General features: G+C 65.9%; 7 protein-coding genes across 7 annotated transcripts; 3 read left to right on the top strand and 4 right to left on the bottom strand.

Annotated features, from left to right (window-relative positions):
- Positions 1 to 1,837: 1,837 nt before the first annotated feature.
- Positions 1,838 to 3,040, bottom strand: CHLNCDRAFT_11702 (hypothetical protein; the record flags this gene model as incomplete). The annotated part of the gene is made up of 5 exons (XM_005845254.1): positions 1,838 to 1,976; positions 2,089 to 2,293; positions 2,402 to 2,503; positions 2,659 to 2,853; positions 2,983 to 3,040. Coding segments are annotated over 5 exons (699 nt in total), but the record flags the coding sequence as incomplete, so codon positions are not given.
- Positions 3,041 to 3,486: 446 nt separating this feature from the next.
- CHLNCDRAFT_58621 (hypothetical protein) lies at positions 3,487 to 8,358 on the top strand (the record flags this gene model as incomplete). Its single annotated transcript, XM_005845389.1, has 13 exons — positions 3,487 to 3,631; positions 3,710 to 4,034; positions 4,222 to 4,396; positions 5,109 to 5,179; positions 5,398 to 5,551; positions 5,672 to 5,838; positions 5,951 to 6,025; positions 6,523 to 7,175; positions 7,342 to 7,437; positions 7,613 to 7,780; positions 7,913 to 7,978; positions 8,088 to 8,143; positions 8,304 to 8,358. The coding sequence occupies exons 2-13, from the start codon at positions 4,016 to 4,018 to the stop codon at positions 8,356 to 8,358; spliced, it is 1,755 nt and encodes a 584-aa protein (XP_005845451.1). The 5' UTR covers positions 3,487 to 3,631; positions 3,710 to 4,015.
- A 794-nt stretch (positions 8,359 to 9,152) lies between these two features.
- On the bottom strand, positions 9,153 to 10,146 carry CHLNCDRAFT_137079 (hypothetical protein; the record flags this gene model as incomplete). The annotated part of the gene is made up of 3 exons (XM_005845253.1): positions 9,153 to 9,315; positions 9,456 to 9,668; positions 9,998 to 10,146. 3 exons carry the CDS (start codon positions 10,144 to 10,146, stop codon positions 9,153 to 9,155), a joined length of 525 nt encoding a protein of 174 aa, XP_005845315.1.
- Positions 10,147 to 10,468: 322 nt separating this feature from the next.
- Positions 10,469 to 11,689, top strand: CHLNCDRAFT_137078 (hypothetical protein; the record flags this gene model as incomplete). The annotated part of the gene is made up of 4 exons (XM_005845388.1): positions 10,469 to 10,473; positions 10,599 to 10,664; positions 10,778 to 11,429; positions 11,555 to 11,689. The coding sequence occupies 4 exons, from the start codon at positions 10,469 to 10,471 to the stop codon at positions 11,687 to 11,689; spliced, it is 858 nt and encodes a 285-aa protein (XP_005845450.1).
- A 444-nt stretch (positions 11,690 to 12,133) lies between these two features.
- On the bottom strand, positions 12,134 to 14,213 carry CHLNCDRAFT_137077 (hypothetical protein; the record flags this gene model as incomplete). Its single annotated transcript, XM_005845252.1, has 5 exons — positions 12,134 to 12,211; positions 12,336 to 12,924; positions 13,156 to 13,775; positions 13,861 to 13,976; positions 14,078 to 14,213. 5 exons carry the CDS (start codon positions 14,211 to 14,213, stop codon positions 12,134 to 12,136), a joined length of 1,539 nt encoding a protein of 512 aa, XP_005845314.1.
- A 515-nt stretch (positions 14,214 to 14,728) lies between these two features.
- On the bottom strand, positions 14,729 to 16,744 carry CHLNCDRAFT_137076 (hypothetical protein; the record flags this gene model as incomplete). The annotated part of the gene is made up of 3 exons (XM_005845251.1): positions 14,729 to 15,109; positions 15,469 to 15,639; positions 15,812 to 16,744. 3 exons carry the CDS (start codon positions 16,742 to 16,744, stop codon positions 14,729 to 14,731), a joined length of 1,485 nt encoding a protein of 494 aa, XP_005845313.1.
- A 1,145-nt stretch (positions 16,745 to 17,889) lies between these two features.
- CHLNCDRAFT_137075 (expressed protein) lies at positions 17,890 to 20,693 on the top strand (the record flags this gene model as incomplete). The annotated part of the gene is made up of 8 exons (XM_005845387.1): positions 17,890 to 18,272; positions 18,535 to 18,782; positions 18,980 to 19,104; positions 19,261 to 19,519; positions 19,677 to 19,793; positions 20,083 to 20,194; positions 20,308 to 20,455; positions 20,580 to 20,693. The coding sequence occupies 8 exons, from the start codon at positions 17,890 to 17,892 to the stop codon at positions 20,691 to 20,693; spliced, it is 1,506 nt and encodes a 501-aa protein (XP_005845449.1).
- Positions 20,694 to 20,927: the final 234 nt, after the last annotated feature.

The following is a 20,927-nucleotide window of genomic DNA, read 5'->3' as shown; positions in this document are numbered from 1 at the left end:
GCAGAGAGCATGCATGTGGATGGGGCCTCGCCGCCGCCGCAGCAGGTGCAGCAGGAGGAGTTCAAGGAGCAGCAGCCGCGGCCCAGCAAGCTGGCGCGGAAGGGGCCAGCGGAAGGAGGAAGCGTGCTGGCGGCAGCGGCAGTAGAAGAGCGGCTGGAGCTGCCTGCTGAGCTGTCGGAGCAGCAGCTGCGTGCGGTGACGCAGCAGCTGGAGCGCTTGCTGGCTGGCGGGCAGGCAGACCAGGTGAGGAATGCTTCATGCAAGTTGTTCAGCTGGGCATGGCGGGCATGTGCTGGTGCATGGTGGCTGAGACGCGGCTCGGCGCGGTGCGCACTTTGCAGGCTCTGGAGCAGCTGCAGGCTGCCGACGCAGCGTTCCTGCCAGACCACCCCACCGTAGCCTTTGCCCTGCACCACTGCCGCTTCCTGCACCAGCTGGCGGCGGCGCCTGCCTCGGGGGGCGGTACCGCTGCAGCGCTGGCCATTGTGCGGCAGCAGCTGTCGCCGCTGGCGCAGCAGCACCCCGAGCTGCTCCAGACGCAGCTCAAGGCTGCGCTGGCGCTGCTGCTGCCGCTGCCCGCAGCGGGCGGCGGAGGCGGCGGCGACGGCGCGGCGGCACTGCAGCAACAGCAGCAGCAGGGCGTGACGGATGCTGTGACGGCAAGTGGGGCTGCCACCTGCTGGTGTTCGCACAGCACCAAATGCATGCCTGTTCTTCCGCGCTCCTTTGTTGCCCAGACACGCCCTTGGCATCCCTTCTGCAGGCAGTGCGGACTGCCCTGCGCCCCCGCTGCCACATACGCGAGCCTCGCCTGCTGGCCCTGCTGCAAAACTTGATGAGGTTGGGTCGAGTGGGCCCACAGCTGGCCGTTCCGGGCCTTGTCTGTGCATGGACTTTGCTTGCATCGCCCCCTCGTGCCTGACATGCCTGCTGACGTGCTCTTGCAGCCTCCACACCGCGCACTTCAAGCTCCAGCGCTGCCAGGACAGATTTGCAGCTGACCTTGGCATCCCAGCCCTCAAGGCCGGCTCCGGCACGGCAGCCCCTGCTCCCGCACCAACCGGCGGCGCAGCAGCTGCGGCGGCCATGGCTGTCGAGGCGCAGCAGGCGCTGGCGGCCGCCGCGGCCGGCGCTGCACAGCAGCAGTGGGGTGCTGAGGTGCCCGTGCCAAGAGTGCGGGGGCTTGGCAGCGATTCAGGTGAGGCGGCCTGCTGCTGTGCTACTGTTGCAGCAGCGGTCATTTGTGGATGTTTCGGTGCTTGCCCGCCATGCACCACCCGCCATGCACCACCAGAGGGAGGCTGACCTGGGCTCCCCACCGCCCATTGCCTGCAGGCGAAGACGAGGAGATGGGGGAGGGCGGGAGCGAGGAGGAGGAGCAGGGCATTGATGTGCTGGAGCAGTCCATCATCACCGTCTGCGAGTTCACAGGCCTGCCCCGCCACACCGCCATCGAGCTGCTGCTGGCGCATGGCGGCGACGCGGCGTCCGTGCTTGCCCATGTGTTCCCCTGATCATGTCAAGCCTAGTGTGGTCCAGCCAGCTCTGGCTGGCTCCTGGCTGGCTGGTTGCTGGCCTGCCATCTCTGGTTATCGCGGCGCCGTTGCGCCCTCCTCTGTACCACTGCTTGCGCTGTCAGTTTCCCTGCTGTGCGTCAGTGCCTCTCAGTTTCCCGCTTCTCGGTTTCATGATGTCAACTGGTGATGAGTACACAACAACATACAAATGAGTAGGACCCGATAGATGTGTGTAGTGCAAACTGCGTACAAGCGCCCAGCACGCCACCGCATGGCGTCAGTCGGTGCTGGCCTGGGCTGGCCAGCTGTCATTTGGGTTGGCCCGGGGTGTGAAGCTGCGTGGTCCACACCAGGTCCGCATCCGACTCCACATACACCTCATCCTCCGCGATAAGGTTGCTGGTGCTAACCAGCCCGCCAAAGCGCATCTCCATGTCTGCTAGGTTCCATCGCAGGCCCCTGCGCCAGGCGGCGGGGGAGAAGGAGAGGGCCAGATCAGCCAGAGAGTGAGTCACGGCTCAGCAGCCAATAACAGGTGGACAGAGACAATGGCTGCCCTCGACTCGCTCACCTGCTGCTAGCTACCGCGGGCCCTGCACATGGCACTAGCCCGCACGAGGGCCCCTCCAGCCGCCGGTCCGGCCGGATGATGCAGCGCCCCGCTGGCGCCAGCCGGGCCAGGTTGCCGTCACCCAGAAGCACGAGACTGAGGTCACGGTGGGCGTGCAGCGTGCTAAGGCTGGACAGCGAGTGGTCCAGCCGCCCTCCCAGCGCTCCTGCACGGCACAGCACAGCTCAGGCATGGCTCAGACGGGGACCAACGGAAGGCTGGAACATGCGTCGCAAGCAATGGAGGCCCATGCAGCGGTGCAGCAGCCCCTCACCCAGCGCCACGAGTGTCAGATGCCGCAGCTCCAGCCGCCGCTCCTCTGCCTGCTGCCGCACAAACTGAATGCACTTCTGAAGGTCGGTGCTGTCCTGGTCGGCTGCGCAGGGTGCGGCAGCAGCGGGCGTGGGCAGAGGGCGGCAGGCAGGCTCCATCTGGCAATCACAGCGCAGCACCCGAGCAGCGCAGCCTGTCGGTGCCTTGGCAACCAGATGCACCCGCCATGTGCCATGCGAGGTGCAGTTGTCAGCCCACCCGACAGGTCCTGCACCGGCACCCCGTGCTGGCGGTAGAAGGCCAGAACGTCGGGACGGATGCTGTCTAGGTCGCCCTGGATGGCGCTAGGCAGGTACTGCGACCGTACTGCCTCTGCCGCCTGCCCCGGCAGCATGCCCGGCAGCTCATCATAAAGCCGGTTGGCGCCACCGTCGGCGCACACGCGCAGCGTGGCTGCAGCAGGGGAGGAGGTACGTGTGCAGGTGTTTGGTGGGCGAGCATGGCATGTCTGCATGTGTGCATGTGCAGGCAGGGGTTGTGTGAGGTGCCAGCTGCAGGATGCACGGCCCAGAGCCACCCCACCCTTGTGCCACAGGCGCGGCGTCAGCGCCGGCAGGGTCCAGTTGAGCAGCACCACCGCCAGCTGCTGCTCCGAGGGGCATGCTGCTTCTCCCAGGAAGCTGCTGCACAGTATTCGGGGCTCCATGCGAGCTGCTGCTGTGGAGGGCACCGCAGTGCAAATCGCCGCCGCCGCCACCGCCGCTGCTGGGACTGCCGCCTGCACTGCCACAGTGTTGGCCCAACCCGATCGCTTCCTGGGCGCACTGGATTTACTATGGAAAGGCCGCAAGGGCGAGCAGGGGCAGAGAGAGTGCAGCAGACGGGCTAGCGGCCGCTCTGAGCAAACAAACATGCAGCCCTAGGCTCCTCAGTCTGTGGCGGGGAACGGATTATTCTGTCAATTGCTCTGCGATTGTCAACTGCGATCAAACTGCTGCTGCCAACCAGGCAAGAAATGCAGGAGCTGGAAAAGCGCGGCACTCCGGCTGCAGTGCAGTGCTCAGCTAGCTATTGACGCCCCATTCACGCAAGTCACTCGCTGCTGGGACGAACCGGCGAGGGCTGGGCGCTACGACCTATGGCTCGGGGCCTACAGGCTGCAGCAGTGGCTGCTGTTCTGCTGGCCGCGGTCTGGCTGATGCCCGCCGCGCAGCTAAGCGCGGCGCAGGAGGTGAGAGCGCCCGCACCTGCCACCACCCGCCGCCCGCCTCCCGCCCGCTGAACGCCGCCTTGTGACCCTCTGCTGCAGACTGCTCCCACCGCCCCAAGCGGCGTGCTCCTCTCCTTCTGCGTCAGCTGATCCTTCAAAGGCGCTGCGTTGCAAGTGCAACAAGCGCTGAAGAACCACTTTGGGCAGTCGCTGCCCGTCACCCTAGTCAACCACCCGCCGCCGCCCACCCAGGCGCTGCTGGCCCAGCTGGTGCTCCTGACGCAGTTTGTGCTGGCGGCCGTGGTGCTGTCAGGGCCGCAGGCCGCGCCGTACCTGGCTCGTATAGGCATCGTGCTTCCGCCCGAGACCTGGCAGGCTGTGCAGGAGAAGAAGGTCGGCATCCTCATGGGAGCCTGGTTCATCGGTGCGCACCTGCCGCTGCCCGCTGCCACTGCTGCAGCGGCGCTAGTGCAGCTTACGCAGCTTGCTGCTGGCAGGGAAGCCTTCACGGGCCGGCCGCGCCGGCCAGATGAGCTCGCCTTGGGAGCTTCCATGCCTCCTGCTGTTGAACTCCTGCCAAGCGCCCGCCCATGCTACACTCCTCGCTGCAGGCAACACGGTCCGCCAAAACCTGCTGGGGACGGGCGCCTTTGAAGTCTCCTACGATGGCACCCCGATCTTCTCCAAGCTAGACACAGGGCGCATGCCTACTCTGCCCGAGCTGGTCGCCGGCATCGCCGAGGCAATGGCGGCTGCCGGCAACCCCGCAGGCAGTGGCACCGAGCAGTAGCGGCAGCCAGCCAGTAGCAGATTTAGACATAGAGCAAGGGAGCGCGCCCCCTGCCAGCCTGCACCTGCTGCCTATGACGGCGGAGCCAGCAAAGCGCCCACCAGGCGTCCGGCCCACCCGAACCCGCTCGCAGCCAGCAGGCAGCGGGGCGCGCTCGCATGCACACACAATGCGTGCTAGGGTAGTTCTCACTCAACTGCAGTATTCCTTCCCTCGCCACTTTTGCTGCAACAGCAGCGAGGACGCCCATCGCCACGGGCCTGCCAGCCCAGTGCCCCACACGCCTGCCTTCTTTTATTGATCCTCTAAATTAATGCTTGTCTGCGTGTACGCCTCACATCATGTAAGCAATGCATGGGCCTTTGCCTGGCTTGCCAGGCATCAGGGAGGTCCTCGTCCATGCAGCGCCTGCCCGCCTGGACCGCCAGGTTGGCGGCGGCCTGCCGCTTAGCCAGGAGCGGGGTGGCTTGCCCCGGCACCCCTCTCATCCCGTTCTTGGTGCAACACTCAATTGGTAGCTAGCAGCTGAGCAGCAACCACTCTCGCTACCGCCTCTGTTGCGTCCAGGCGCCATGTTTGCTCCTGCAACGCGCCAGTTGCATTCCAAGTAATCGCCGCACCCCATGCGCCGCTAATGCCACATCTCCTGACGGAGCCCTGCTGCCGCCACCGCTGAGCGCTGCCGCCGCCGCCAGCGCCCGACTGCAGAAGTAAGCGCTACTCTGTGTCATCAGTGCAGGCCGTATGTGCCTGCGTAGCAGCCAGCGCAGCCACGGCTGGTAGGCAGCCCAGCTCATCCGGAGGCGCTGGCCAGTGTAGCAGGAGCTGTCCGCCATGAACTTTGACCCACGGCCTGCCGCCGTGAGCTCCTTTCTGGCCGTGTGGTGCTGGTTATGGCGCCAGGGTTCTGGTACACCTTAAGGGTCAGTAAAACCTCGAGCGTTTGCGGCATGCTTCGCCCGTTGCCGCCTTGAGCTCTACGCATCCCTATACCCAGTGCAGGGCGTTGTGGAAACGGCCACTCGCCGCAAGCTTTCCATAATCAGTTTTAACCTTCTGTTACCGGCCTTCAATTTCTTCAACTTGGCCCAGAACATAGACGTGTCCACTGTAACCAGCTACCTGCCCTTTGCGGCCAACAGCGTTCTCAGGTGACATCCATGCAGATTGTGTGTGTGTGTGTGTGTGTGTGTCACCCATTCTCCTGCCCATCCCGTTTTCCCTCCCCATCCCGCGCTTCCGTTCCCCGCCTGCCTGTCTGGCTGCTGCAGCAACGTGCTAGGCATGTTGATGGGGTGGGGTTCTAACTGGCTTGTCCGCACACCTCTGCCACTACGGTACCATGTAGTGGCAGCTTCCGGGTTTGGCAACCTGAACAGCTTGCCGCTGCTCATCGTCTTTGCCGTTTGCAAGCATGATGACTTGCCTTTCTACCAAGGTGAACAACGCCACCATGCTGGGCTGTGCATTCATCTGTGCACCGGGGATCACCGGGCTGCGCCCTGCGTCTGCCATCTGGCCTGGGACTGACCACCCCTGCCATGTTGCAGTGCTTGGAGACCAGTGCACCAGCATGGGCTTTGGATACATCGCGATCGGCACTGCGGCCACGCAGATGTTCACATGTGAGCAGCTTGCCAAGGCAGGGGGCAGGCTGCGGCACCAGGGACAGCATGCGCCTGCTGTCCCCATCACTCGCTGGGAGGAGCGGCACTGGTGTGCCGATAGATCGCTCCATTGTCGATCCCCAAATGCTGCAGATCCCATTGCCATCTGGCTGCTCAAGAAGCGCGCCCTTTTTGTGCAGCAGATCAGCAACCTGTCCGAGGTTGTGATCATGGCTGCCCTCCAGCGGAATAGCCCTGGGCTTGTCGCAGGAAGCCCTCCGCCCGCCACCCTTGTTGTGGCTGACACAACGGCCAGCCCACCTGACCTCACGTAAGGACATGCCAGTGGACGGGATGCGTGTTGGATGCTGCTTGCGCCGGCATTGACAACCTGCTGTACTTATACTGAGCAATGGCATGCTTGTTTTGCTGCACCAGCAGGCAGGACATGGATGGTACTGCGTTGGCGCATGCAGTTGGCACATCCGGCCAAGGAGGTCCCCTGTTGGTTCCAGGGCAGGCGTTAGATGCAGCCATGGCGGCAGGAGGGCAGCCTGCCGGCAACAGCGCTGCAGCAGGCGGCGCAGCAGCCATTCAGGCGCATCCCGATGTGCGGTCCTTTGCGCTTGACTTCAGCGCCGACAGCAGCAGCGATGGCGGCGCCGATGATCGCAGCGAGCGCAGTAGCAAAATCAGCAGCAGCAGTAGACGCAGTGGCGGCGGCGCCGGTGCTGACCATGCCAGATCAGATGCCCCTGCTCTTAGAGTGAAGGGGAGCAGCACCAGCAGCATGCCCATGGTGCTTCAGGTCCCTAGCCGCAGCAGCACACGAGCTGCCAGCTTCAGCAGCGCCGCAGGCAGCCCTGATAGACTGCCTGGCAGCCAGATGAATGGAGAAGGGTTGGGAGCTGGCACCGAGTCGCGCGCAGCAGCGCCGCTTGTCGTAGAGGTTGTGATGGCTGGTGGTGTGCAGGAGGGGCAGCCTGGAGCGCAGGAGCAGCTCGACGAGCGGCCCGCGCCCCGGCCGCCATCCCGAGCGCGGCGGTACCTGCGGCTGGTGTGGCTGTTCACTCGGGAGAACGTGCTGCGCATGCCGTGCATCGGCGCGGGGCTGGGGTTCATCGTGGGAGTGATCACGCCCATCAAGGACCTGCTGTTCCCCATCGAGGTGGGGACCCGGCTACCTGGCCCCCGGCCCTGCTGACCTGCAGTACCATGCCTGCTGGTCCTGCAGGCATTGGGAATGCACGTATCAAGGGCCCAGGCCTCACAACCGTCAAAGCTCCTTGGCGCCCATACACGTCCCCTGCTGCCCGCCGTGCCCCTGCCTGCAGTCTGCCACCCTGGGCTTCCTCATGGGGGCGCTGTTCAGCATCCAAGCCGCCCTCATCTTCGTTTCCTCCTTTGTGCTGGGCTCTGTGCTGTCCAAGGTGGGTTGGGGCTCCCTATGCGGCATTTGAGAGCCAGGTGACCGGCGGGGCGCACTGCTGGGCATTTCCACACTGCGCCTGATTAGCACCAGCAATGGCTGCTGAGTGACTGGCATGTGGCATCTGGGAGTGTCTGCCTGCTCAACGTGGCTGCCTGCCCTGGCATGCTGTGCAGGGCCCGGGCTCGGGCACGCGCGCGCTGGGATGGCGGCCGCTCCTGCTGGTCGTCCTCATCCGGATGGCGGTGCTGCCGCTCATCGGCGCTGTGGTGGTGGTGGGCTTCGTGAAGCTGGGCTGGTACAAGCCCCTAGATCCCGTCTATGCCTTCATCCTGCTGCAGCAGGTGAGCTGAGCAGGCTGCCGGACTGCGCCGGGCTGCGGCTGCCGCACAGGATTCTGTGCTGACGTGAGCACCGCCGCATGCCCAGCCACACCACCCTGCTCCAGCTGCATTGCGGCACCGGCCTGCCTGCAGTTCTGCGTGCCGACGGCCAACCAGATGCAGAACATAGCCAGCATGTCGGGCAACCGGGAGCGAGAGGTGTGCTGGAGTGGGTGGCTGGGTGGTGGTTGGCTAGAATGGGGCCACCACCCTTGAGTGTTTCTCTTTTGTTTTCTTTTGTTCTTCCACCACCTGCCGCTTACTGCAGATGGGCGCTCTGATATTCTGGCAATACGTCTGCGCATTTGTGGCCATCCCATGCTGGTGAGCCCCTTCCCCCAGCCACACTTGTCGCTGATGCTGCATTCCAGGCCCAACTCTTGCAAACAGCGTTCCTGGCAGCGAGCCTGTCACGCTGGCCCTGCACCCACGTGCCACCGCTGCGCTGCGTACTGCTGATGCCTCGCGTTCTGCCTGCTTGCAGGATGGTGGCCTACCTGTGGTGCATGGACCACTTCTTCCTGTACCCGGGCGCCTGATGCAGCAGGACCAATCCCTTGCTGCCAACGAGGAGCCCTCGGCTGGCGATGGCTACAACGTGTGTACAACTCTTTAATGCTAGCACTGCCTGACTGCTTCCGATGATTTTTTGGTTTCTTGCCAGGCTGCTCATTTTTTGTTATGATACGGTCAGCTGCTCATGGCCAGCTCCTGGACTGTGATCGCTGCTGCCTGCCCTCGCCCAGCAATGGTGTAAGTTAAAATGTTACGAAAGAACAACAGAATGGGAAGCGCGGCCCCTACGGGTTACAGTACACGCAATTCAGGGCTAGTGTACACATGCGCCCGCTGGAAAGGCTATTCTATCTTGCCAAGGCAACGGAAGGCAAAGCACGGCGTGGCAATGCAAGGCACACCCGGGTGGGGATACAGGCATTGAAGCCGGTGCACTCGAGAGTTTGCTGATTGAGTGGCAGGCAGTGCGCAGAGGCGCCGGCGTGCAAAGGCACAAAAATAGGAGAAGCAAGGCAGCTTCCAAGTGTTGGGAGGGAGGGCATGGGTTGTAATGAAACAGAGACGACTTGGTGCGGCAGGCCAGACAAGCTCTGGGGACCGAAGGCACTCAGTCTGCTGTAATTGGCGCTTCACTTGGGGATAGGGCGCAGCACAGAAGGGGCGGGTGATGAGCGCTCGCTAGTGCTTGCTCTGCTACATCTACCGCCAATACGTCCTGTACACGTGTTCCTGGGCGAGGCTGAGCCGAATACGTTGACCAAGGGTGGCGGCTGCCCCTCTATTGAGGGATGCAGGGGCAGGCAACGCTGCTGCCGCCTCACGCCTCTGGGCGGCGCTGGCTGTGCAGCCACTGCTGCGCCGCCAGCAGCACCTCGGGCGCGTGGCGAGCCAACACCTCGCGCTTCAGGTCCACCCGAGCGTCGGGGTAGGGCAGCATCTGGCGCTGGGCCGTGGTGGAGCTGTCCGCAGGCGCTGGGCGCCTGGACACAGGGAGCAAAGGCGCAGGAGGGCATGGGGCACTGCCCAACAGGCACTTATTTCCTACTCATCACATGTCCAGGCCAGGTGCACGGCAGGCCTGTGGGCACCAAAGGCAAGTACGGCAGGTGACAAAGCTCACCTGCGGCGGCCGGTGGAGGGGCCCGCGTCGCCGAGGTGCTTAGCACTCAGCCCCGCCGGCTCGTGGTCCTCGATGCGCAGCGGGGTGGAGGCGTGGGTGAGCAGCGGGAAGAGGCGGTACCAGGCCTCGGTAGACATCATGTCGTGGTGCTGCTGCTGCTGCTCAGAGCGGAGGCGAACTTCGTACTGGCCGTGCAGCGGGTCGGGGTAGTGCCTGCGGGCAGACAAGGAGCAGGAGCGGCGGAGGCACTGGGGTGGTTGTTAGCACCGGTGGTGGCGGAGTCGCTCGAATGAGCGAGCAGAAAGGGCCTGCTCGCCTCGCCAGTATCGGCAGCAACGGGCGTGATCAGGAGGGGTACAGGGGAAGAGCGAGGGTTCCATGGCCTGGACACACTGGCTAGGTAGCAGGGCGGCTGTGCCGGCAAAAAGCGCTGGCGTGGGGGGATCCAAGGAGGAGTTCCCAGGGGCCGGCGGTCTGGTCTCGGAGGCTGCCAGGAGGCCCCAGGGCATGTTTCAATGAGCGCAGGCGGCCCCAAGCCGCACCTTTTCCCCGTTCCGGGCCCTTCCGGGTCTGCGGGGGGCTTGGGCAGCGCGAAAGCCGCCACCCGCAACGTCCGAGACGGCGGTCGACTGCCCCTAGCGGCAGGCGGCCTGCTGAGGTGCACCCGTGAGGGCAGGAGCGACGCCACCATGGCGCGTTGTCTGTTGGGCAAGTGGAAGCAGGTGAGAGGTGCGAGGACAAGCGGGCTGGTGAGTGGATCACAATGAGAGTGAAACATTCGCGCAGGCGCTGCGTTTGGCAGCTTCATCTCCCTGCTACGTGCTGTGCATCAGGGCGCCACGCCACTTTGGACACCTTTGCGCACCTCCAACACCCGGCACGCCTCGTTATTACTGCGGATTGCGTTGCATTGTCCAGTGTACCCGGTCCTGGCGCAGTCGTAGTTTTGGCCTGAACTCTACTCCCTGCTCGTTGGATGGCTCTCCCTGCGCTGAGGCATGTGAAGAGTGGGCATGGAGTTAGCCCATGCGGCACCCAGCGGCCACTGGCGGCCGGGCAGCGGCGGCAGGGCCTCGCCCCAGCCAGCGGCACTCCGCACGCGTGCGGCACAGTCGGCGGCGCAGCGCGCCCACGCCCTCGCAGCAGGGCCGTGGCCCAGGCCACCGAGGTGTCGGCTGCGGCAGAACAGGCGCAGGCGGGGCAGCGCAGGTGCGTTCCCGGGAGTGCCTTCCCTCGGTGCTCGCTTTCTGGCTGGCAATCCCACAGCCGCCCTCCCTTGCACAAACCAGCACCGCACCACCACCCCTACCCACTCCCCGCAGCGTGGAGCTTGCCAGCGCGGACATGAAGGCGACAGTGACGCTGGCACGGCTGCGGGCGGGCCCCGGCTATGCCATCGTCATCGCCTCTGTGGCGCCCGGGTCGGAGGCGGCCTCCGCGGGGGTGCGCCCGGGCCAGCAGCTGCTGCAGGTGTCCGACCCCATCCGCCCCAACGAGGTGTGGCAGCTGAACGAGAGCTCCAGCCTGCGGCACGTGCGCCAGGCGGTGCGCATGCGCGTGCCTGACACCATCACCCTGCTGCTCAGCCGGGAGCCCATCCCGGAGTGGGCGCAGCACGTGGTGGCGGCGAGGGCTGCGGCGGCCGCCGAGCGCGAGCAGACCCAGGACCCCGGGCGCCAGCAGCAGCAGCAGCAGGGCGAGGCCGCCGCTGCCGGCGACTCTTCGGCGGAGGCCGCCGACGATTTGCTGTCCGCCATCGTCCAGGCCGCCTCCTCGGGCGAAAGCATGGACAGCGGCGACGAGGGCGGCGCGTCGGCGGGCGGCCGCGGCGGCTTGACGGTTGCCGAGAAGCTGGAGGCGCAGTACCGGCAGCAGCAGGAGGCGGAGGGCGGCGCCCCAGAGGCGGCGCAGGCGTGGCAGGCGCTGACCGCGCTCGAGAAGCGGCAGAAGCGGCGCAAGGAGTATTTTGAGCAGGTGGGCCTCGACTTGGCAGGTCGGGAGAGGCCGCCCTGCAAGCCTCCTCTCGCCCGCAGCACCCGCTGCTGTCCTGGCTGCCAGCGCCTGTCAAAACCCCACCTTGCCCTGCCCCACCCCTGCAGGCAAGCGAGCGCAACGACGGGCCCTTCTTTGCCGGCGTGGCCGCGCTCTTTGTGCTGCCCCCAGCGATCATCCTGCTCGCCGCCTCTGCCAGCGGCTACCTCGACAGCCTGGACATGTATGGCGCCATGCGCTGAGGCCTGCAGCCCTCAGGCCAAGCCAGAGCTGCAGAGGCGTAGCGCCGCCTTTGGTCCCGCGTTTCTGTTCCTGTTGCTGAGTGGGATGTGCATTCTGTTTACCATTTCCCACCACCTTGACCCCCTCCGTTTTCTGCTGCCATCCATCCATCCATCCAACCACACTGTGGCAGCCGTCCAGCTACCTATCCCCTTCTGAGCCGCCGTCAGATTGCCAGGGGCCTGCCTCCTGTCCTGTACCATCACTGTGCTCCGCTGCCTCTGCTGCTGTTTTGATCCCTCTGAGATTTCCCAACCCTGAGTCGAGAAGCCGTTGACACTGCAAGTCCCCCTGAAATGCGTTTGCTGTCCCGAGTACTTTCATCCTCCTTTGCTTTCCCAGATCCCACTCTTTATCTGATGTGATGCTCCCAGCCAACTACTTGCCAGCTGTAAGCCCTTTTCTTACAGGTGCCTACTATCACCAGCGCGGTGTTCGGCACAGCGCCGCCACCTGGGGTCCCACGTCTGGTGGCGCTGCTCCTGGCAAGGTGCCGAGCGCTGCCAACAATGCGTCACAGAGGGCGATGCCCCTCTGCAAAATGCGTTTATGAAGAAGGCGCCACTTCACAACAACCTGCATCCTCTCCAAGTGCTGGGGGCTCACAGCAGCGCCATCCTGCGCTTGCGCCAGCCCGTCACGAGCCGCGTCCTGCTGCCCTGCGCTCCCGAGCTGCTCCTGCTGCAGCTGCTGCTGCTGCTGCTGCTGCGCTTCAGGCTGCTGCTCAGCGGCAGGGAGACCTGGTGCAGCTGCTTGCAGCGCTGCCAGCTGCTCTTCGTCTTGCTCGATGCTGGTGGGCAGTGCAGCTAGGGCGGCCCCGCATGCTTTCCTCAGCACTACAAAGGCCGCCCGCTCGCTGCTGGCGCTGATGGGTTGGTCGGCCAGGGCCAGGTGGGCGCGGGTCTTGCGCTCCGCTGACGTGGCGCAGCCCATGCGCAGCGCACGCAGCAGCTCCCAGGAAGGCGCCCCGCTGGCGTGCAGGTATGCCGCAGCCTCTGCCGCCCGCTCCATGCCGCCGTTGCTGCTGCCACCGCCGTTTGCTGCCAGCTGCCGCTGCACCGCGGCAGGCAGCAGCTGCGGCGCCAGCGGGGCAGTGTCGTGCGGGTTAGAAGCCAGCACAAAGCCGTAGTGTTCCAGCAGCCCCAGGTTTGTATGCCGGCCGTAGCAGAGGAACACTTGGTCGCCCGCAGCGTAGCTGTATGGGAGGAACAAGGCAAGGGAGCAGGGTCACCGAGCAGGACAGGGTTGTGGGGTGGGGTTTGGGCGGACAGGATCAGCATGGCGCAGCAGGGGCATGCGAGCGCTGTCCGATGTGCCACAGGTGGGGCCGAGAGCGCTGTCGCACTACCGCAGGGCAGGCCGCTGCCCCACCAAACCCCTCTGCCACCCACTCCCACACCACGCAATGCGTTGCAGCGAGGCTCACGCTGCGCGGGCGGTGATGCAGTATTCATCGGCCGATTCATCCAGGTGCCCATCTCCTGCCACACACTCCTCGCCACGTGCCACCGCCGCTGCCGCGCTGTGCGCCTCTGCGTCGCGTACGCCAGGGCTGGCTGCAGCTGGTGGTGGTGGTGGCTCCCCTGCAGCCGCCCTTGCTGCTGCTTGCCCTGCTATCGCGTCTGGTCCTGCCGCCAGCGCGCCGGCCGCGGCGAGAAGCTGGGGCGATGTGGGTATGTAGGGCGGCGGCGGCGGTCGGTAGTTGTGTAGGTCTCCAAAGGGGGCCAGTGCCCCTGCTGAGTCAGAGGGCAGGTACATGGTTCGGCTGGAAAGCGTGGAGGCAGCCCACAGCCAGGCGCCGCGCCCCCGCCACTTGGCCGCCAGCCCCAGCGCACGCAGCAGCGGCAGCGCGCCGGTGTGGTGCTCCGCGGCGGCAGCAGCTGCGGCTGCTGCTGCCATCACTGCGTGCGGCGCCTGCAGCGCTGCTGCCTCGTCTGCTGTCAGGCACATGGCGGTTGTGTAGCGGGGCGGCAAGCTGCGCAGGTAAGGTTGCCAGAAGGAGGCCGCTCCCTTGGACGCTTCACACAGCAAGTGCACCGCCAGCACCTGCACCAGATAGAGGCGGTCGGTGTTCAACAGCCGGCCAGGACATCAGGCCAGAAGGTCGACACAACACTAGTGTACACTGCACCTGGTCTGAAGTCAGTGCCGCTCTGTGCTGCCGCAGTGCGGTGCACAGCTCTGCATCCCGCCTCGCGCTCTCCACACTCATCAGCAGGTGGCGTGGCACGCGCAGCACGCAGGTGCCTGGAGGCGCGGACAAGGCAGGGCTGGGCAGCACGCTTGCCGCCAGGCGGCGGCTTTGCAAGTCGGCAGGTGGCTGCGGCGGTGGCGGGAGACCTCCGCACCGGCAGGAATGTCCTGGGTTGCCAGCACCCCTCTCCAGCCTTCAGGGACGAAACCGGCCTCGATGCCGGTCCAGACCACGCCACCAGTGCGGCACCATTCGAGCAGCTCCCTGGGCGCCGCATCTGGTGCCGACATGATGATGGGCATGGGCACAGTTATACGATAACTGGATGCAATTGATGCATCGACAGGTGACCTGGAGCTGATGTGGCGCCCAAGCGCCTCCAGCTCTGCGCTGCATCGTCAGGGTGCTGCTGCACCGTCAGCCTCTTAAGCTTCCTTCAGCTCACAGATTCGAGGATGCAGACCCATCTCATGCCGCTGCTGGTAAAGACTCTCTCCTCTCTAGGGTCCGCCCGCCTTCCTGGCCGCCAGGCGACATTATAAGCGCATTACTGAGTGCTAGCAGGTAACTGATCAAATGTACAGAGTTCAAAAGCGCACAAATGTGCAGAGCGTTGGCATGCCGTGCGGGTCTGAGGGCAGCAGCCAGGTAACGGACATACAAGCAGACACAGGGCCAGATGATGCTCGAGCTGAGCTGAACATGGGATGGCACACAGAGCTTGGGCAGTAACAAAACATCAAACCGCAGTTTGGAGGAAGAGGGTTTAGGGGGTTGTGTGGGGGTTCTCATGTTGCTTGTTGCTTCAGCCCCGCAGCCGGCCAGCCACGGCGGCCACGGTGGTCAGCAGCGCAAAGGTCGCGGTGAGCGGCGCGCCCACCGTGGACAGCAGCAGGCGGTCGCGCTCGATCTGGCGCTTCACATCGGCGTAGGGAGCGCAGCCCTCGTTCATGAGCTGCAGCGAGCCGGGGCGCACGTAGCCGCGCGTGGCCTTGCTGAGCATGCCCCGCCCCACCATGCTGGCGCCGCTGAGCAGCGCAGCGGGGTGGAGGCGGCCCCAGGCTGAGGTGCCGCGCCGGGCGGCGGCGTTGGCATCCAGCCACAGCAGCGCCTGGGCGTCGGACAGGCAAGCCTTGGTGAAGGCCTCTGGCAACGAGGCCAGGTCGCCGCCGCTCTCCTTGAGCAGCTGCGGCGGCAGCAGACAGGGGCAGGCAGGGGCGCGTGAGTTGCAGTGTGCATGGAGCGATGCAGCGCACCGCTGGCAGATGAGCAGGCTACATGCTGGGAACAGTCAGCATGCGCAGGGAGGAGGCAAAGGTAAAGGTAAAGGTGGGGAAGAGCCTCCACAGGCTTAACTTCCCGGTTTTAACGTCTAGCTTTAGACCATTATTTGATCTGCCTGACGCGCCAAGTGCAGTACCCCCCACTCGTAGTGAATGGGTCCCGGGGAGGCCTGTGCCGAAGCCTTGGCGATTCTATTAGGCGTTCCCGAAGGAATTGGCTTGGATTGGCGCTGAGCCGGAGGCAGTGAGCAAAGATGCTGACCTGGGAGATGAGCCAGGCATCCTCCAGGGCCGCATTCATGCCGTTGCCGGTGCGGGGAGTGACGCCGTGCCCGGCATCCCCCACCAGCAGCAGCGAGGGGCCGTGCAGCTGTGAGGCGTGCACCCGCATGCCCGACACAGCCAGTGGCCGCTGCTCCAGCTGGGCGGCCAACTGAGGCAAGGCAGCGGGAGGGGAGCGGGCAGGGTAGTCAGACGACAGAGGACCGGGGGTGCGGGTGCAGCGGCACAGCAATGGACCCGCCAATGCTGGCAAGCCCGTCCTGCAGCAGTTGCCGACACGGGCAACCTCTGCTGTCACCCCAGCAGCACGCAGCGCGGCTCACCGGTGCCCTCCACGCTGCTGGCAGCGAGGGGAACTGCTGGGAGATGAGGCACTCGAAGTCCGCCGCGCACTCCAGCCCGTTCCAGGCATGCTCATCCATGGAGAGGACGCCGCGGCAGGCGCCGCTGGCGGGGTCTGCCAGCACAAAGGCGACGGCGGCGTGGCGGAAGCCGCCCGCGCCCGAAGCCGCCAGTGCGCGCATCTGGTTGGTGGCAAAGCCGTCTGCGGCAGGCAGGCCCTCAAACACCTTGTAGCGAGCCGTCGCCTGCTCCATGCTGCTGCGCAGCTGCGGGGCCTGCCTCTCCGCGGCGCGCCGCAAGCGGCTCCACCCGCCGTCGGCAGCCACCAGCAGGTCGTAGCGCTGTTCGGTGACGCCGCCGCGCGGGACATGGCCGCGCGGGCTGCTGCTGCCGCTGCCGCCATGCCCCTTCTCGGAGCAGAACAGCGCGGTTTTGCGCTCCAGATCCAGGCTTTCGAACGAGGTTTCGAAATGCCAAGAAATGTTGAGTCCCATTCCCTCCACCTGCGCCACCATCGAGCGGCAGAAGGCATGGCGGCTGCCCACCAGGCGCGGCTCGGGGAAGCTCGTGCTCCACGTGTCCAGCGTGCTGCCCGCGCCAAAGGCCATGGACTGCACCGGCTGCAGGTCGGCCCCTCCGAAGGCGGAGACATCAAAGCCGGCCTCGCTCAGCGCCCGCCGCCCTCTCGGGTGCAGCATGACGACAAACGCCCGGTGCTTGTCGGAGGAGTCTGCCACCAGCGGGGAGGGGTGCCTCTCGTACACGTGCACGTCCAGGCCGGCACGGGCCAGGCCCACCGCCGTCAGGATGCCAGCGGGGCCGGCGCCGACCACGACGGCCACGGGCGGCGACGGAGCGGCCGCAGTCTCTGGTGTGCCCGCCGCGGCATTTTCGTTTCCAGGGCGATCAATCATGGTGCGCCACAAGAATGTCCGAGAGCGGGTAGGGAGGGTTTGGGGGTTGCCGGCGAGGGTTTTGAGGGCTGTTGTAAGGCCGTTCGGAAAACGAGCCCTGGAGGCGGCTTGTGGTGGATGGAATGCAATTGAGCACGCATGGATCGCATTGTGCAGGTTTTAAGCAGGGCCGCCTGGGGCCGCGGCCCCACCAGATGGCGCAGCGGGGGAGCCATGGTAGCTAGCCTGCAGATGCCACACCACCTGCTGGCCCGCCGGGAGCAAATAAACACAGAAATATCCCGCGTGGCTGTGGCGGGCAACCCGCTTTGGTGGCGGCAGCGGCGGCGGCAGAAGCGCCCTGCTCAGCAGGCCTTCTAGTTGTTTTGCTTCTAGTTGTTTTGTTCACTGAGTTTGTTGCAAGCATTCAATCGGATTTGGAACCAAGCCAGCCTGTGGTGGCCGTAGCCACCACAGCCCCACCCTGCTGCCGGCACGCAACCGCCCCTGCCGCCGACCCCGGCGGTTGGGGCCGAGCGAGGCAAAATGGCGAGCGCGCCGCAATGCGGCCTGGGATCTGTGAGGCCAGCTGGTGATAGACCCCGGCATCATCATGAAGTTGGGCATCATTGTGGGCTGGCAGAGCAGGGCTGCCAAGCACAGTGAGCTAGTTTCACAGATAGATATTTGGCAAGCGCAATATCGTGCGCGAGCGGCGGCAGGCATGCACCGAATGGCGGGAGGGATCGGCCGCTCGGCTGGCCTGGCGGCCTCCCCTGGGCCTGCAACCCTCAGGCACAAGAGCCCCCTGTGCACAACCACGCCCAACTTCTCGAATCGGGGGAGCCCATCTGGTGGGAATCTCCCAGGCAGCAGCCCTTAGCGCTTCTCCGCCCCCACCGGCCGTGCCTGGGCTGCCCCAGCGCGTTGGGATTGCCCGATCCACCGCTGCCGGCGCCGGCAGGGCCCACGTGCAACTCCCGCCAAACCGCGTCAGGACTCGAATTCAGCGCTTATCTTAAGGCTCCGATCCCGCCCCCGGCTGGTGAACGTGCTGCCACCCCCGGGCCTGCTGCTACCGCCTGGGGTTGGAGCATCCATCTGCGCAGCTGAACGACCGTTGCGCCCATCCACCCCGCGCCGCGGCACCCCAGCCGCCTGCAAACATGAGCCTGAAGAAGCAGACGGCCGGAATCTGGCCCCTGGCGCTGTGGTCGTTGGCCGCCACCGCCATGCTGCTCTTCGCCGTCTCCGGCAGCGGCGGCCTAGGGTCGGTGCAGCGCCGCATGCTTCTGGCCCGCCCGCTGGCCACCGGCGACCTGACGGGCCTGGCGGTGCTGGACCACCTTGTGAGCGGCCGGGTGGGCGGCGCGTCGGCAAACCTGCTGGCGGCAAACACCACGGCTTACAAGCGCGCCAACGAGCGGTGCCGGGCGCCCACGCCCGATTCGCCGCCGCTGCCCAAACTGAAGCGCGCGGGCGCCTGGGACGGCGGCAAGCCAGCTGTCTCCGGCAATGCCACAGCCATCGTCACGCTCCACATTGACAGGTGAGGCGGCGGCCGTGAGAAACACGTCTGTCGGGGCCGGCGCCCAAATCTGGCGCTGCTAGGGCAGTCGCTGTCCGCCCTACACAGGCGCCAGAGAGCTGGGGGTCAGACTTGAAAGCCTGCTCCTTCTCACCATCTGCATCCCCGCAGCATGCTGTTGGGCGCATATGCACGCCGTCCCTTGCATCCCTCCTGCCTTCGAGCACATCTTTTGACTAACAGTGCCCGCCACCCCGGCCCCCCACCCCCCACCCCTCGACAGGCTGCCGCTGCTCCAGGCCCACTGCGCCGTGTGGCCCCACACCGTCATGGCTGTCGTGTACGCCCCGATCTCCTCCGCCCGCCGCTTCACCTGCGTGGACGAGGTGGCCACGCCCGACCAGCTGCGGCGAGGCAGCTCGTGGCTGGCAATGCTGGGGCTGGGCGGCGGGCGCTGCCAGTACAGCGGCTGGTCGCTGGAGCGCCTGCGGGCGCGCGTGCGCGACATGCAGAAGCGCGCAGAGGAGACAGGTGGGTGGGTGCGGCGGCCTCGGCTGCGGCGCGGAGGGGACCCGCTGACGGGGTGGGGTGGCGCTGGCTGGTGTGCGGGGAATAGGGCTGCGCATGTGTGTCGTGTACATGGCATGGGCTGTGCACGCTGCTCCTTCGCAGCTGGCCTCACGCCTGCGTGGCCTTGCTCCCGGTTGGCCCCACCCGGCTTCCTGCAGGCGTGTGCAACCTCCAGGCCGAGCTGTGGACCGAGGAGATGACAGAGCAGCTGGGCGCGGGCGCGGGCCTCATCCCGCAGGCGGCCCTGCAGAACAAGGCGCTCCTGGCGCTGCAGCAGCAGGAGGTGGGCGCGGGCATGGGCCCTGCGCGCACCGAGCCTGCCTGCTCTGCCTCTGTGGCACCTGCAGCACGCACAAGCAGGAAGTGTGCTCACGCCCTGTTCACACAGAGTTCATCACGCCTGCCCTGCCTGCCTGCCTGCCTGCCTGCCTGCCTGCAGCAGGACCTGGACAAGCGGCACGCTGTGGTGCTGCTTGACTCTGACATTGCGGCGGTGGACGTGTGGCAGCTGCTCAACTCGAGCTCGCGCTGGGAGCGCGCGGCGCGCGAGATGGGCGGCGGCGGCGCCCTCGTGCTGCCCGCCTTCCAGCTGTCGCCGCCGCGCTACGTGCACGAGGGCGCGGGCGGCGGCGCCGCCACGCTGCGCGGCCGCTCCCTGGAATCGGCGGTGAAGAATGCGATGACGATAGTGACGGCAGGTGGGCCTGGGGTGGCCGGCGTGGCAGCTCGCTGCCGGGCGCCGCGCTGTGCAGCACGGCATGGCTGCGCCTGCCGCGCCCGATGCCGACACGTGGCAGCCCGTCCTCCCTCCCTCACCCGCATGCCGTGCCTGCTTCCCTCCGGCCGCCGCCGCAGACGCCGGCAAGTTCCCTCTGCGGAAAAAGTTTGTGGATGGCAAGGTCCGGGTCTTTAGTGACCGTGGCTTCAGCAGCAGCCAGGATGCGGCGCTGCCGTTGCTGTGGTTTGAGGCGGGTGCGTCCAAACGGCGGCGGAAAACATCCGGTAGGGGGGCCTGCCTGCACTGCCTTGCACTGCGCACAGTGTTCCTTGCACCGTGCGCACCCGCCGCCGCACACGCCGCCGCCACCCCCGTGGCGGCAGGCGGGGAGAGGTAGGCTGTTGGGTGGGCGCACGTGCCTAGGAGGCAGCGCAGGAGGAGGTGGCGCCCCAGCAGCCGGCCAGCGGCACAACCCCGGCGGCTGCCGGGGGCGGCTGGCCCAGCGGGCGCAGCGCTGACGTGGCGTGCTTCCCTGGAGCGCAGGTGACATGCACGGCGATGATGACGATGGCTACCCCATCGTGCCGCAGCCCGGCTTTGCGCCCTTCACAATGATGCGGCGGCAGCATGTGCCCTGGGGCGACGAGCGGCTCCGGTGCGGGGCAGCTGCTCTGGCTGGCTGGCTTGGGGCGTGTGCCGCGGGCGCTGCAGGAAGATTTGCACGTGCTGATTTGGTTGGCTGCATGCTTGCCTGCTGCCCACCTGCAGGGGCAGCTACTACCACCGCGCATGGCAGGCATTGGTGGCGCGCTACATGGGCGTGCGGCACATTGTGCAGCCCAACACGTTCACGCTGCAGCTGCCGCACACCCAGGCGTTCAGCATGGGCGAGGCTTCGCTCACCAACTTCCTGGCGGTGAGCAGGGCAGCCGTGGGCATGGGAGGAGCTGCTGAGCTGGCAGGGCCAGACCAGGCAGCAGCGACTTTTGTGTGTCAGCGCGACTTCCGACCCATGCATTGTGATCCGCCTGCTGCTGCAGATGGAGCCCGTGTTCCGTCAGCTAGTGGAGGAGATGGGGATGGGGGTGTATGTGCCCATCACCAGCTTTGGGGACGACTGCCAACTCAACCTGCCGTATGCAGAGGTGTACTGAGGCAGGCATGCCCGCCCCCGTCCCTCTCGCTTCGGCGACTTGCGGCTTGAAGCTGCCTCAGTACTCCCTCTGATTTCAGGCATGTGATTTGGTGTGCCCGTTGCGACATGTGTTTGTGTTTGACCCTTTCATTTTCGTTCCTCAAGACCCCGTTTTGCGCACTTGTAATAGCACTGCTAACCGCCGCCGCCACGTCCTGCCGCCGTACTGCTGTTGCCTCGGCCGCCAGAATAC

Source organism: Chlorella variabilis (genome assembly GCF_000147415.1).
Source record: "Chlorella variabilis unplaced genomic scaffold CHLNCscaffold_18, whole genome shotgun sequence".
NCBI classification, from domain to species: Eukaryota; Viridiplantae; Chlorophyta; class Trebouxiophyceae; order Chlorellales; family Chlorellaceae; genus Chlorella; species Chlorella variabilis.
The sequence above is the reverse complement of the archived record's forward strand: the minus strand, read 5'-3'. Positions and strand labels throughout refer to the sequence as shown.